Raw genomic sequence first — 16,060 nt, 5'->3', positions numbered from 1 at the left:
CATGTCATTAGTGGAAACAGTCAACCTCCAGAAGTAAGCCTGAAGCTGTCATTTTTCCTTTGTATGGGTCCAAATGTGCACTGCTTTCTCCATGTGGAAACCCTAACCTATGAAAAAACTCAGAAGCTAGTCCAGATTCATTGAACTCTTTAGAGCTCCAGAAGAAGCAACTGCAAATGCAGTCCTATTAGATTTGTTTTTGTTTCCATTTTTGTCTTTTTTGTTTTCAGCAGACCATCATGGACCTTTTATGAAGACAAGCTCATGGGCAAAAATTGCAGAGCACTTAAGTATACACATGACCCTAAAGTCAAGCAATAGGAGCAACAAAATAAACTGAGAAGCCAAATAAAATAGACAGATCTTAAAGGTAATTTAAGAATATCTAAGAAAGATTAAAAAAATTTCTCAAGAGAAAAAAACAACAACAGAATTTTCAATAGAACCAAATAGAAATGCTAGGAAAGAAAGAGGAGTCATTGAAATGAGAAACAAAAAGGAAAAAAGAAAAACACCTCAACAAAGTAGGTATTAAACTAAACATACCTAAGGAGAGACTTAGTGACTTGGAAGATAGATCTAAGGACTCACCTGGAGGGCAATATAGAGAGTTAATAAGATATAAATGGCTCATATGGTAAAGAATCTGCCTGCAATGCAAGAGACCCAGCTTCAGTCCCTGGGTTGGAAAGATCCTCTGGAGAAGGGAGTGGCTACCCACTGCAGTCTTTTTGCCTGGAGGCGTCCACAGATAGAGGAGCCTGGAGGGCTACAGTGCATGGGGTCTCAGAGTCAGACCTGGCAGAACGACTAATGCACAACACTATGAAAAAGAACGTAAGTCACAAAAAAAGGACAGAAAGAGAGGCTTTGATGTGATTGGATCCTCGGAGGAGAGAATAGAGAGTTCATTGAAGATCAGTATATGGTCTCATAAAACGTTCTTTGGTATTTTGGTCAGAGATTTAAGACTGTGTTCCCTGGTGGCTCAGACAGTAAAGCATCACCCTGCAATGTGGAACACCTGGGTTCGATCCCTGGGTTGGGAATATCACCTGGAGAAGGAAATGGCACCCCACTCCAGTACTCTTGCCTGGAAAATCCCATGGACAGAGGAGCCTGGTGGGCTATGGTCCATGGGGTTGCAAAGAGACAGACTGAGCAACTTCCCTCGTAAGACTGTGTTAGGTAAGCCTTGAGAAATCTATTATTTTCTATTTTGATTTTGACTGGTAGCATCCACACTGATTTATGTACAGTATATACATCACTGTATTGAACTGTGACCAGACAAGACAATCCTAGAATGCCTGACAGTTTTTCTCCATGACGTTTCACTGTGCTTACTGTTCTCTGTTATAGCTGCTGGTGTAGAGAAAGAAAGCAAGTAGCCAAGTAAGGTGCTAATAGAACCAACGTCTCCAGGAAACCAGCCAGCTGCCCACTTTTTAAGGGTAGTAGTATGCTTCCTCCATAGCGCAGTCGGTAAAGAGTCTGACTGCAATGTAAGAGACGTGGGTTCGATCCCTGGGTCAGGAAGATCCCCTGCAGAAGGAAATGGCAGCCCACTCCAGTATTCTGGCCTGGAGAATCCCATGGACAGAGGAGCCTGGCAGGCTACAGTGTATAGAGTCGCAAGAGTCGGACATGACTGAGCGACTAAGTGCAAGCTGGAAACTACTCTGGCTGGTTGCTCCTGCCTGAGCTGCCACCTTCCTTGGCTTGTGAAGCTGGTGGCTGAGCTTCTGTGTGCTCTGGGCAAAGGCAGAAAGGAAGCCTGAGGGCTGGTCTGCATGTGTGCCCGTTCACCTTCCCCTTTCCACTCTCCCTTCTTTCTGGGGATTGCAACCCCAGGGCGCTCAGACCGGCTTCTCTCCCTGTACATTTAAGGAATTTCATTTATTCTGTGTCATAGAGAGAAAAGGAGACTGTGATTTCTTTTTCTGTTTGGTTTTCTACTCTCTGGCATAGAAAACTGGTACAGCAGTGTCCGTTAATATGCGGAAAGCATGGCTTAGTCATAAAGAATGTGTACCTTAGGAATAAAATGACTGACCTCAGTTCAAATTCTGTCCTGCTAATTTTTGGATGACTTTGGAAAAATTCACCTTTCTGTGTTTTAGTTTCCCCACCTGTAGAATCAGGTAGAAAAAAAAGACCTTCTGTAACATTATATTGAAATCATTTAACTGGTAGTTAAGAAAAATTAGTCCTTGACCTCCTGCTGTATTGCTATATAGGTACCGGATACAGACATTCTATCTTCATTTCCAACACTATATTCTACCCTGTCATCAAACCATAGGGCCAATTTGGGGTTCATAACAATACATGGATGTGAGGTTCTGAAGAAGGCCAGGAAAAGGGAAAGGAAGACATGCTCTCTCCTGCCTGTGCATCTGGACCACATCGTCTAGTCTCTGCTTTGCCTGCAGAGGCTCAGGGCAGGGAGGCGCACAGGGCCCACTGCGGAATTAGGTCCCGACCTCCGCAGTCACCTCGGTTCATCCTGGCCGGTTCCCATGTACCTGCGAGCTGTGGGCAGGAGAGACTCCGTTATGGCAGATACCTGGAGCCCATTGAACTCAAGTGGCCTGAGAGGACGTGGAAGCCCCTGCCTTAGTCTCCTCTGACCTTAGCCACGGGAGACCATGCTCTGAAGTTTGGGAGTAAATCAACCCACAGTTCTGGTTTCTAAGAGCAGGATGTTGTAGGCTGTCTCTCACACACATGCACACACACACACCCAATCTCACTCTCTTCTTTTCTCCTCCCTCTCTTTTATCCCTCCCCTTTTCTTTCCCTGCCTGGCCCTTTTTGGTTCCTTCCCCTTCTTTATCTAAGAATCTCTTTTCTCTGTGTTCCAGCCTGCCTTCTGTCCTTGCAGGCATTATTTCATCCCTGGGTGGCTCTTGGAAAGAAGATGAACCAGTGTGTTGCCCTATGCTCTGTCACTGGCTACCAGTAAAAAAAAAGAACAAAAAAAAACCAAAACCCAGCTCCAGGTTTCCTCTAGATGGGATAAAGAAGCCACACCAGGCTAAATGCAGACACAGTACCCTAGTAAGCAGGGAGAATAAACAGGCACCCTAAAATTCCTGGCCTTCCACCCAAGACTCTACAATCTTGGCTCTGCCGTACCTTGATCTCATGATTCAGGAATGAGGCAGATATTTCCATGAGTTGTATCTTCTGGCTATAGGAGAGCAAGGGCAGCTTTACAAAATGGGTGAGTGTCTTATCGCTGTCCTCTAGGGGTATGGTGGGAGTGGGGACCATCCAGGATCATTTCTAATTTGAGTCTGGGGGCAGGGATGGAACGACCTTGAAAGGTGAGGCTATGGAATACTCCATTAGCTTTCATGACTATTCCTGCTTTCACACCAACTTGCTCATTCGTTGCCCTCACTAATGCTACATTTGCGTGCATGAGCATGCCTACATTTGCTGTTGCAGAGCTGGAGAAATGTAGAGTGGGTTGCCCTCCCACGTGAGGTACAGCAATCCACATGGCCTTGGCCCTCTTGGGTTTAGCAAGTAGCACCAACTCTAGGGAATCAATTAGTCAGAATTTACTTCTTTTAATTCATTTCTTTTTTTCCTTTTGAAACTAACTTATAAATCATCTGTGGGTTGATGTAGGTAAGAGCTGAACCAAGAGAAACAAGAAAACAAGGGAAAAAATGTATCGCTTGTATCCTTAGGAGTCGATCAGCCATAATGGACATTTTCATGTGTTTCAAACTTTTTTCTTGCTCATTTTTAGCCTTAAAAAATTGTTATCATTTAATTTTATAATCTGCCTTTTCCTTTCAAAATTATAGCACATATTTCCCTGTCACTACAAGTGCTTTTTAGTGGCTTTGAGATATTTCCTTGATGGATATAACACCATTTATTTAACTGTTGCCAGTTTTTGAAAATGTAGGTTGGTTCAGCTTCCTGCCATTATAAATACTGCAGTGATCAGTTAATACTGATCTCAGATTAACAAGAGTGCCTTGAGATTCTCAAGTGGTAACGAATCTCCCTGCCAATGCAGGACACATGAGTTTGATTCCTGGGTTGGGAAGATTCCCTGGAAAAGGAAATGGAAACTTATTCCAGTATTCTTTCCTGGAAAATCCCATGGACAGAGGAGCTGGGCAGGCTACAGTCCATGGGTCACAAAGAGTTGGACATGACTTAGTGACTAAAAAACAAGTTGAGATTCTAGTATGTGTCAGTCCTTGACTGGGTCCTTTGTACAGGATCCATGGTGTCAAGAAATTTATAGTCTAATTTGGGAGCTAAAAACAGAGTTTGGGGTCAGTCCTGAGCTCTTTCCTTTCATCTTTTCAGATTGGCAAAGTGACGTATATATTATACTGCTGAATTTAAAATGAATAGAGCAGAACTAAGGGGGAGATATATATAGTTATTGATATTTAGCAAATAGCTCAATAGGCCTAGACAGAAAATGCATTGTTAATAATTGCAAATATTAGGAGGAGATGAAGTTCGAAGAGCAGCTGGTCAAATTCTATCTTGGCCTGGGAAGTATCTAATATAACTGACAATAATCTATACATGTCCCTCTGTTTGATTTAAATTCTCTGATTAGAGTTGATTGCTCTTTGTATATCCCCAAATATGCAAAATTCACTTAAGACTACGTTCTTTAAATTGCAGCTCACATTGGTGGCTGATTATCTGAACTCAAGTTCTGATTTTTACAGGCCTGCTGAGATTTGCTTTTCCCCTTGCTTTCATTTTTGCAGTCAGTTTGAATCTCATGGAAAAACATTCCCGGAAAAGGGCATGACATTTATAAAACCGCAGCAGATTGAAAACTGGTGTTCTGATGGTGTATTTGTGTGAGTGTGGGATAGGTCATTACTGTAGGTCAAGAATGGAATAGACACAGAGAGTGGAAGAGGATATAGCCAACTTGAAAGATGCTTTCAGACACTAGGGTTGTGGGCTATTAGGACGAAGTGTGTGTGTACTTCCAGACCAAAGCGTTGGAAGTGTCTGTATAGTAGGGACTTCACTAGAGTCTGGGCAGAATGGTCCGAGGATCCCCAGTCTGCTGTGAACAGGGACGCATCTCAACCTCGCTCTCTCCTTTCAGATTGATGACCCCAACAGCAGCCTGGAGGAGGTGACGGATGAGGCCGAGGCCGTCAGGTCTGTGAACAAGCTGGGAAGCAACCAAGCCTTGAATGCAGATTTCCTGGGTTCTGATTACCGGACCGGGCAGCTCTACCCATTCTCTCTCAGCACTGACCCCCACTCGGCCACCTTCACTCTCACAAACGCGGCTCCGATGACCCCGTCCTTCCAGGAAAGGTGGTACATGAATCTCAACAGCCTGATGGAGCGAGCTCTGACCCCACAGTGTGGCAGTGGGGACGAGCTCTACATCATCACAGGTGCCGTGCCCTCGGACCTCAGGGTCAGCAACAGAGTGAGCATCCCGGAGTTTGTTTGGCTGGCGGCCTGCTGCGCGGTCCCTGCAGGAGGCTGGGCCATGGGCTTTGTCAAGCACACCCGTGACCGGGAGGTCATCGAGGATGTGATGCTGAGGGACCTGGAGAAGCTGCTTCCATTCCACCTTCAGCTGTTCCAGAACAACTGTGGGGAAACTGACCAAGACACAGAGAAGATGAAAAAAATCCTGGAGGTGGTTAACCAAGTCCAGGACGAGGAGCGGAGGCTGGACTCTGAGGGCGGCTCCGAGACGCTCTCCAGTGCGAGGGGAACCAGGTCTGCCCTGCCACCTCCGGAGACATCTGGGGAAGGGAGTAGTCTTCTGGGAAGACTCCTGGGCTTTGTCGTTACCCCGTTGATCAAGCTCTGCCAGTTAATTTATTACCTTGCCTTTGGGATCCTGAAGTACACTGTGTATTTCCTCTGGTATGTCACCAAGCAGGTGATTAACGGTCTAGAAAGTTGCCTTTATCGCCTGGGGTCAGCCACCATCACCTACTTCTTGACCATCGGGGAGGAACTGGGCAGCATTCCCTGGAAGGTCCTCAAAGTCACGGTCAGGATCACCAGGGCCGTGCTCCGGATCCTTTGTTGCCTGCTGAAGGTGGTCTGCCGCGTCGTGGGTGTCCCTGTCCGGGTGCTTGTGGACGTGGCCACGTTCCCCGTGTACACCATAGGCGCAGTTCCGATTGTCTGCAGGGACATTGCCATGGGCCTTGGTGGCATCCTCTCTCTGCTCTTTGACACGGCTTTTGGCACCATGGGTGGTCTGTTTCAGGTCATCTTTACTGTCTGCAAGCGGGTTGGCTACAAGATTACTTTTGACAATCCTGGGGAGTTATAGAAAAAAAAAAAATAATGAGTGCCCGGCCCCAGTGAATTTGATTTTTTTTATAATAGAGAAAGCTGGAATATTTTGTCTATACTATGGTTTTCTGTTCACTGTCAATTATATTTTGGCCTTTGGTGAGGGTGTCTGCCTGTTCCAACCTAACCCAAGAGACATGTTCAGGGTGGGATTATGTGTAGGTTGCCTGTTGGGATGTGGGTGAACTTCCAAGCCGTCCCCTTCAGTTAGTCACTCTGATACAGGAGACCTTGTGAGAGATGCTGGTGTTCATTTGTGATCAGTAAAAATTACAGAAGAAGAATCTGGAAGAGGACCACTTTAAACCAAACTGTCTCTGAGAAAACTAGAAAGGAATTTATTCCTGCTATTACTCTCTGAGACTCAAGACAAAACTGATATAAGTATTCCTGGCCAATTTGTTATCATTTTGCTTCTCTTTCTCCCCAGCTCAGCTGACTTGGTGAGGTACAGACCACTTCCTTGTTGAAACAGCTCTCTTAGGATATAGAATCTGTTACGTCCCTTAGCTTTCCATGACTCCCGAGGATCTGTAAGGTTGTTTTGTTTCTCCAAAGTTGAATTTTGCTGCATTTTTCCTTTGAGTTAATGGTAAGCATTATATGCAAATATGGCATAACAAATTCTGACTGCAAGGGCTAAGATTGTTTGCCCCTTGAACGCTACCCAGATATTAAAAAGGGAGTGCAAAGATCAGACCTCTGCTCTGAATAGGTGCCGTAGGTCTGAGGATATCCTTACCCAAGCTTGGATTAACAACATATATTAAATCTCTGGCTGAGAAGATGGAGCTCAAAGATCTACATGTTAAGCTAATACAAAAATTCATATTCTGCAAAATACTAGATCAGTCTTTCTTAAACTTCCAGCAAGTACCCAATAGAGTAAAATGTTCTGACTCTGTCCTTAAATGGTGGTTTTAGTATAAAGGTATAAAAAAATAGTCAGAAAATTATAACTCTTCTGGCCATCTTGGAAAAAAATTCATACACATATATCTAAGTTTATATGTATATAGTCTTGATTCAGAATCATTATCTCAGGAAATTATTTTTATAGTGTGTTTGATGCTAGAAAACATAACTCTCCCATTAAAGCAAGTTATTTATGAGAGCTAATCTCCAATTTATTGATCAAGCACTTGTCATTTTAATTCTTGCACTGAAAAATGATAACAGGAAGAAGCTGAAGCTCCCAAACTTTGCTCTGCCTTCTAGCGCCGAGGGGGAATCACCTGGATTTTTCTGAGTGTTCTAAAGAGTTCCTGTGAGGTAGAATAGGACCCAGTGTAAACTGCTGATTTGGGGGTGCAGGCCACTATGCATTTGAAAGTTTAGTGCAGAGACCTGGGTCCAGAAAGGCAATGAGGAGAGAAGGATGGGCGAACCATCGGCATCAAGTTGATGCCCAAGAAATGTGAGTGTGATGAGAGTTACTTTTTTTGCAGAAGAATAATGGAATTGGACCTGAAGTACCAGGGCAGCCGGCAAGCTGCCATCCTGATCAGTTTCTTATGTGAGGTAGGATAGTGGGACACCAGACCATGAACCTGTCATAGGAAGTAATACACTAGATTATCTAAGACTCTTAGGCAGTATTTTACCAACACTTCTGCTGGTGACCGTAAAAATCTGTAGTCAGGCTTTCCTTCATTTCAGTAGCGTGAGGAGCCATGGAGGAGAAGAGTGTGCCTTGGTACTGATGGGTCAGGTAGAATCCTGGCAGATGAAAGTAAGGGAATTTCAGAGGGGACCAGAGAGATGGTCTGGCCAGAGACAAGCTCAGCCTGACCAAAGCCGCCTCTGATGAGGAAGCTGACGCCTGATGCCAACTGATGGTAGACCGGGAGCCAAGGTCTTCTGCTCGGGTCCTATCCGAGGTGACATCCCACACCTTGGATGTCAGATCTGTGCCTCCCTGGTCTAGGGCCAGTTTTTCTCCATCATCCATCGAACAAACTGGACTCTGATGAATTAAATGGGTTTGGCCCATGTGATGAGGCAACTAGCCGTCCATGCACACCAGTAAGCTTGCTGCCTCCCGTGGAATTAATGTCCCCTCAGAGTACCTATCTGCACACCGAAAGGCCCACGGGGGCCATCCATGGCAGCTTGAGCCCCTTGGCACCATGCAAGGAGAAGGGCATCTAAACTTTTCTCGAGAACCATTTGAAAATGTCTTCCTTTTCAGTTCTAGTTGTTTAGTGTCTTATTTATTTATTATGGTGTGGCCTTTTTTGAAATCTGGAAAGGGATAATAAAGGGAAAACGAATCCCCAAGGTTGGGTGGCTGAGAGCCTCCACTCTGGACCGTGGGTCTTTGTGCCTGTGGCTCACCAGCCCCAGAAGGTGGCCAGACCGCTGGCCCGCCCCAGTGAGCCACGTTGGCCTTTGGGGTGGGAGTTTGAGTTGATGAGCCCCGTCTCTGGCTGGAAGGTTTTTCTGTGGCTCTGCTATGTTCTCAGGCCCTTGGAGAGGTCAGCCAGCTCTTCGTCACTGCAGAGCTGACTTTCTAGTCTGGATCAGCCACGCCTGTGGACACTCCTCTGTTCCACTGTGACTTGTGAGTGTTCGCTTCAGCATCAGCACTTGCCCCTAAATGCAGACGAAGGCATCTGAAGAAGGAGCTAGAGCGAAACACTGGTCATTCATCCATCCAACGTGCATTTGAACATCTAAGTTGCAGAGACTGACAACACGTGCATCCCATCTTTGAGGAGTTCAGATATCTAGTGGGGAGGATGCGGTGAGCTGATCCATGGACCACATCGTGGTAAGCCTGCAATGGTACTAGCATCCCTGGAGCACAGCAGGAAAACCCACAAAACATGGACGTTGGGGAAGCCTTTATAAAGGATGTGATGAGTCAATCTGACATTTTCAAGCTATGTACAATGCTGTGCACCTTGCAATGCTCAATAAAATAACTGTTGACAACTCATCAGCTGTTCTGGAAAATATATAAAGGGGAGAATCTTGGAATGAGGTTTGGAGGGTTATCTTTGATTTTTTTTTTCCATTTTCTTCTTGATTGACATTAACTCAAGCCATTTCCACTCCCATCTGGATTTTTTGTTTTAATTTTTTAATCATATATGAGAAAACAGGTTAGATCAGTGAAACAGGCCCTGAACCTTCTTTTCCACGTTATTTCTCTGAAAAGCTATTTGGGACATGAAATATTTGAAGCACCCAGGAACCTACTGCTTCACTGCTTCTGAATCACGTAGGAAGTTATAGGAACATTCTAACTTTTTATTCCTTAGGAACACCCCCGCCCTCCCCAGTGTGAGATATGACACACAGTCTCCGGAGGGAGGTAGTCTTCTGTGGCCTTTAGTGGGGCACTCAGCCCTGGGGTGGAGATGGCATTAGCTCTTGCCTTCCCAGTGTGGGCCGGGTCTTATGTGTGATTTGATGTCTTGTTCAGCATTTCACCTAAACTTGTCACCCACTGAGGTTTCAAAATGTGAACACTAGAAGCCATGTAGTGTGAACTCCTTGGCCTTCGTAAATGGGCTCTCAGAATTCTCGTGGTTTCTCTCTCTAAGTATTTTCTCCCAGATCATGGCTTGATTTCTAATAATTACATTCCAAACCATTTTTTTTTTTTAAAATTTGGAGTATAGCTCATTAATAGCTCAGGTGGCTGTGACCTGCACACTAAGCATGGCTGAGAGGATCTACCCCATGTCCGAGGTCAGGGGCAGAAGCTGGGAGGATACCATGCCTGAAGGGCAGCGGCCAAGAGGAGTTACCCCACGTCCGAGGCCAGGGGCAGCGGCTGGGAGGAGCAACCACACACCCAAGGAGCGGTGGCTGCACGGGCGCAGGAGGGCCTAGAGGAACTATACCACGTTGAAGGTCAGGAAGGGCAGTGGTGAGGAGATACCCCTCATCCAAGGTAAGGAGCAGCGGCTGCGCTTTGCTGGAGCAGCCGTGGAGAGACACCCCACGCCCAAGGTAAGAGAAACCCAAGTAAGATGGTAGGTGTTGCAAGAGGGCATCAGAGGGCAGACACACTGAAACCATACTCACAGAAAACTAGTCAATCTAATCACACTAGGACCACAGCCTGGTCGAACTCAATGAAACTAAGCCATGCTCTTGGGGCAACCCAAGGCGAGCAGGTTGTGGTGGAGAGGTCTGACAGAATGTGGTCCACTGGAGAAGGGAATGGCAAACCACTTCAGTATTCTTGCCTTGAGAACCCCATGAACAGTATGAAAAGGCAAAATTATATGATTCTGAAAGAGGAACTCCCCAGGTCAGTAGGTGCCCAATATGCTACTGGATATCAGTGGAGAAATAACTCCAGAAAGAATGAAGGGATGGAGCCAAAGCAAAAACAATACCCAACTGTGGATGGGACTGGTGATAGAAGCAAGGTCTAATGCTGTAAGAGCAGTATTGCATAGGAACCTGGAATGTCAGGTCCATGAATCAAGGCAAATCGGAAGTGGTCAAACAGGAGATGGCAAGAGTGAACGTCGACATTCTAGGAATCAGCAAACTAAAATGGACTGGAATGGGTGAATTTAACTCAGATGACCATTATATCTACTACTGTGGGCAGGAATCCCTCAGAAGAAATGGAGTAGCCATCATGGTCAACAAAAGAGTCTGAAATGCAGTACTTGGATGCAATCTCAAAAACAACAGAATGATCTCTGTTCGTTTCCAAGGCAAACCATTCAATATCATGGTAATCCAAGTCTATGCTCCAACCAGTAACGCTGAAGAAGCTGAAGTTGAATGGTTCTATGAAGACCTACAAGACCTTTTAGAACTAACACCCAAAAAAGATGTCCTTTTCATTATAGGGGACTGGAATGCAAAAGTAGAAAGTCAAGAAACACCTGGAGTAACAGGCAAATTTGGCCTTGGAATGCAGAATGAAGCAGGGTAAAGACTAATAGAGTTTTGCCAAGAAAATGCACTGGTCATAGCAAACAGCCTCTTCCAACAACACAAGAGAAGACTCTACACATGGACATCACCAGATGGTCAACACCGAAATCAGATTGATTATATTTCTTTGCAGCCAAAGATGGAGAGGCTCTATACAGTCAGCAAAAACAAGACCAGGAGCTGACTGTGGCTCAGATCATGAACTCCTTATTGCCAAATTCAGACTTAAATTGAAGAAACTAGGGAAAACCGCTAGACCATTCAGGTACGATCTAAATCAAATCCCTTATGATTATACAGTGGAAGTGAGAAATAGATTTAAGGGCCTAGATCTGATAGATAGAGTGCCTGATGAACTATGGAATGAGGTTCGTGACATTGTACAGGAGACAGGGATCAAGACCATCCCCACGGAAAAGAAATGCAAAAAAGCAAAATGGCTGTCTGGGGAGGCCTTACAAATAGCTGTGAAAAGAAGAGCAGCGAAAAGCAAAGGAGAAAAGGAAAGATATAAGCATCTGAATGCAGAGTTCCAAAGAATAGCAAGAAGAGATAAGAAAGCCTTCTTCAGTGATCAATGCAAAGAAATAGAGGAAAACAACAGAATGGGAAAGACTAGAGATCTCTTCAAGAAAATTAGAGATACCAAGGGAACCATTTCATGCAAAGATGGGCTCGATAAAGGACAGAAATGGTATTGACCTAACAGAAGCAGAAGATATTAAGAGGTGGCAAGAATACATGGAAGAACTGTACAAAAAAGATCTTCATGACCCGGATAATCACGATGGTGTGATCACTCATCTAGAGTCAGACATCTTGGAATGTGAAGTCAAGTGGGCCTTAGAAAGCATCACTACGAACAAAGCTAGTGGAGGTGATGGAATTCCGGTGGAGCTATTTCAAATCCTAAAAGATGATGCTGTGAAAGTCCTGCACTCAATATGCCAGCAAATTTGGAAAACTCAGCAGTGGCCACAGGACTGGAAAAGGTCAGTTTTCATTCCAATCCCAAAGAAAGGCAATGCCAAAGAATGCTCAAACTACTGCACAATTGCACTCATCTCACATGCTAGTAAAGTAATGCTCAAAATTCTCCAAGCCAGGCTTTAGCAATACATGAACCGAGAACTTCCTGATGTTCAAGCTGGTTTTAGAAAAGGCAGAGGAACCAGAGATCAAATTGCCAACACCCACTGGATCATGGAAAAAGCAAGAGAGTTCCAGAAAAACATCTATTTCTGCTTTATTGACTATGCCAAAGCCTTTGACTGTGTGGATCACAATTAACTGTGGAAAATTCTGAAAGAGATGGGAATACCAGACCACCTGACCAGTCGCTTGAGAAATCTGTATGCAGGTCAGGAAGCAAGAGTTAGAACTGGACATGGAACAACAGACTGGTTCCAAATAGGAAAAGGAGTACGTCAAGGCTGTATATTGTCACCCTGCTTATTTAACTTCTATGCAGAGTACATCATGAGAAACGCTGGACTGGAAGAAACACAAGCTGGAATCAAGATTGCCAGGAGAAATATCAATAACCTCAGATATGCAGATGACACCACCCTTATGGCAGACAGTGAAGAGGGACTAAAAAGCCTCTTGATGAAAGTGAAAGTGGAGAGTGGAAAAGTTGGCTTAAAACTCAACATTCAGAAAACGAAGATCATGGCATCCGGTCCCATCACTTCATGGGAAATAGATGGGGAAACAGTGGAAACAGTGTCAGACTTTGTTTTTTGGGGCTCCAAAATCACTGCAGATGGTGACTGCAGCCATGAAATTAACAGACTCTTACTCCTTGGAAGAAAAGTTATGACGAACCTACATAGCATGTTAAAAAGCAGAGACATTACTTTGCTGACTAAGGTCTGTCTAGTCAAGGCTATGGTTTTTCCTGTGGTCAGGTATGGATGTGAGAGTTAGACTGTGAAGAAGGCTGAGCGCCGAAGAATTGATGCTTTTGAACTGTGTTATTGGAGAAGACTCTTGAGAGACCCTTGGACTGCAAGGAGATCCAACCCGTCCATTCTGAAGGAGATCAGCCCTGGGTGTTCTTTGGAAGGAATGATGCTAAGGCTGAAACTCCAGTACTTTGGCCACCTCATGCGAAGAGTTGACTCATTGGAAAAGACTCTGATGCAGGGAGGGATTGGGGGCAGGAGGAGAAGGGGATGACAAAGGATGAGATGGCTGGATGGCATCACTGACTCGATGGACGTGAGTGTGAGTGAACTCCAGGAGATGGTGATGGACAGGGAGGGAGGCCTGGAGTGCTGCAATTCATGGGGTCACAAAGAGTCGACACGACTGAGCGACTGAACTGAACTGTCGTAGCTCATTAATAATGTTGTGATAGGGGGCTTGCCTGCTGGCACAGTGGTGAAGAATCCACCTGCCAATGCAAGGGATGTGAATTTAATCCCTGATCTGGGAAGATCCCACATGCCAGGGAGCGACTAATCCTGTGCTCCACAACTACTTAGCCTGCACTCTAGAGCCCAGGAACCGCAACTACTGAGCCGACATGCTGCAACTACCAAAGCACCCTCGCCCTAGAGCCTGTACGCTGCACCGGGAAAAGCCACCATGATGAGAAGCTTGCACACCGCAACTAGAGGGGAGCCCCTGCTGCTGCAACTAGAGAAAAGCCCTCACAGCAACGAAGACCCAGCACAGCCGAAAACAATCAAGTAAATAGATTATACATATATAACCGTGTGGTGATAGTTTCAGGAGGTCAGCAAAGGGACTCAGCCATACATGTACCCGTATCCATTCTCCCCTAAACTCCCCTCCCATCCAGGTTGTCATGTACCACTGAGCAGAGTTCCCTGTGCTATGCAGTAGGTCCTCGCTGGTAACCCATTTCAAATAAAACATTATTTTTAAGCTTAAATTTCAACACAGAAAACACTGAGACCACTTGTCTTTGTTGATTGTGTGCCATTCAGTCGGTGTTCATGATGAGACGCTCTCAGCAGAGGAACAAGGTCATTCCTGGAGGGTGTGTTGCCTAATGTAAGAGCCCAGGCCCCAGAGTCAGTGACTGAGGCTCCAGTCCAGGCTTCACTGCTTAACAGCCATGTGATACCGGGGAAGATCCCCCCAAAGCCTCAGCTTCCTCGTCTATACAATGGGGCTAATTATCACTACCCACCTCAGAGAATTATGAGAATTCAATGGGTTAATGAAGATGAAGTGTTATTCCCATGCCTGTCACATGGTGAGCGCTCAGTAAATGTTAATTGTTGTTGTAGGGCTATTGTTGGTCATAATATCCGTGCATCTTGAGTGAAATGACGAAGTTGCCTTAGATGTCAGGACGTTTCTGGATCAGAGCTGGAAAGGCGAGGGTTAAAGTATAGTCTGGGAGTTGAGGTTGGGAATGAAAATGAAGGAATCCAGAGCCTCATTGGTGGTGTCAGTGTATCTGAAGAGACAAGTGAGGGCTGGAGCTAGAGTCTAGAAAGGGGGATTCTGAGAACAAGAGGTCTACTTGTTTTCAGAACCTATTCAGAAAGCGATCCCCAGGTTGCTCAGTGGTAAAGAATCTGCCTGCCAATGCAGGAGACACGAGAGATGTGGGTTCGATCCCTGGGTTGGGAAGATCCCCTGGAGGAGGGCATGGAAACCCACTCCAGCATTCTTGCCTGGAGAATCCCATGGACAGAGGAGCCTGGTGGGCTGCAGTCCCTGGGGTCACAGAGAGTTAGACACGACAGCGCGTGTGCTCAGGAAGGGAGGCACAAGCATCTCTGGTCTCTGAGTAGAGAAGTATTTCCCCTCCAGACCCTTCCTTGCTAAGTCCGTAGTTTTATAACAGATTCAGTTTCTCAGGAACCACAGTACTTCGAAGAGAGTTAACTAGAGAATATATACATATTAAGGCTGAAAAGGATGATGACCTTCCCTGTAAATAGTCAACCTTCTTTATAGTCAGCCTCTTGTGAGTTAAAGCATTATGAATTTGTCCCCAAAGATTAATTGATCCTGGAGCATTGATTAGGTAGGATCGCTGGATCCCCTTAGTTAATCCTTAGATCTCACCCTAGAATGACCAGCCCTTCTCCCCACCAACTCTACACGAACCGGGAACAACCTCCAAGAGGTCCTGCCTGTCAGCTGCAATACCATCCTTGGGTGATCAAGTCCCATCCAAAGTAGATGCTGACAACACATTTGGACTTTGGAGGCTTGAGTAGGATGTAAAACCACCTGCTATCACTGAAGATCGCATACCTTTTAAAAATAAGAGATTATTTTTATAAAGAAGAATCCATACTAATCAGAAGAACCAAGAGATAATTTTGATGAATAACTAAGAAATTTGAAGAGGTCTGTGTATTCTCTGTGTCATAACTTGACCCTCTTAATGGATCACTCTGATTCAAACATTAAAATTAGCCATGCTGGTGGACACCCAGAGCTCGTGGGCTTAGCTCTTGAACGACCCTTTTCATTGGCAAGTCCCACCCCCTCTTCTTGACCACTTTGTCGAGCATATGTTCACCCCTCTGCCTCCCGCTGTAACTGAAGCACTAATTAGGTACCTTCCAGGTTTCTAAGATTTGACCCTTCACAAGTTCTGCCTCTTTTAATCTTGATCTAGTTACACCCCCAGAGAGATCACTTTTCCAGCCAGAGCCCCTTCTTCTGGACAGTTGCTCAGGCAGCTCCAGCTGGAGGGGACCAGCCTCCTGGGCACTCACACACGACCTGAAGGCTCCTGGGTGGTGAGACACGCTGGCCCAGAGTTACATGTGTCTAACAGGCCTGACACACTTCTCCAGGGAAGACCTGTAAA

At 45.4% G+C, this 16,060-nt stretch overlaps 1 protein-coding gene across 1 annotated transcript in view; it reads left to right on the top strand.

Annotated features, from left to right (window-relative positions):
- Positions 1-9,280, top strand: part of ENDOD1 (endonuclease domain containing 1) — a 34,658-nt gene extending 25,378 nt beyond the window's left edge. Inside the window, exon 2 of the mRNA XM_069554928.1 lies at positions 5,114-9,280. Coding sequence (XP_069411029.1) covers positions 5,114-6,316 — 1,203 coding nt within the window. The 3' untranslated portion in view covers positions 6,317-9,280. The remainder of the gene's footprint in view (positions 1-5,113) is intronic.
- The last annotated feature ends 6,780 nt before the right edge of the window (positions 9,281-16,060 follow it).

The sequence above is a fragment of the Ovis canadensis genome, chromosome 15 (assembly GCF_042477335.2).
Source record: "Ovis canadensis isolate MfBH-ARS-UI-01 breed Bighorn chromosome 15, ARS-UI_OviCan_v2, whole genome shotgun sequence".
Taxonomy (NCBI): Eukaryota; Metazoa; Chordata; class Mammalia; order Artiodactyla; family Bovidae; genus Ovis; species Ovis canadensis.
Note: the sequence above shows the minus strand (reverse complement) of the source record. Positions and strands in the feature narration are given on the sequence as shown.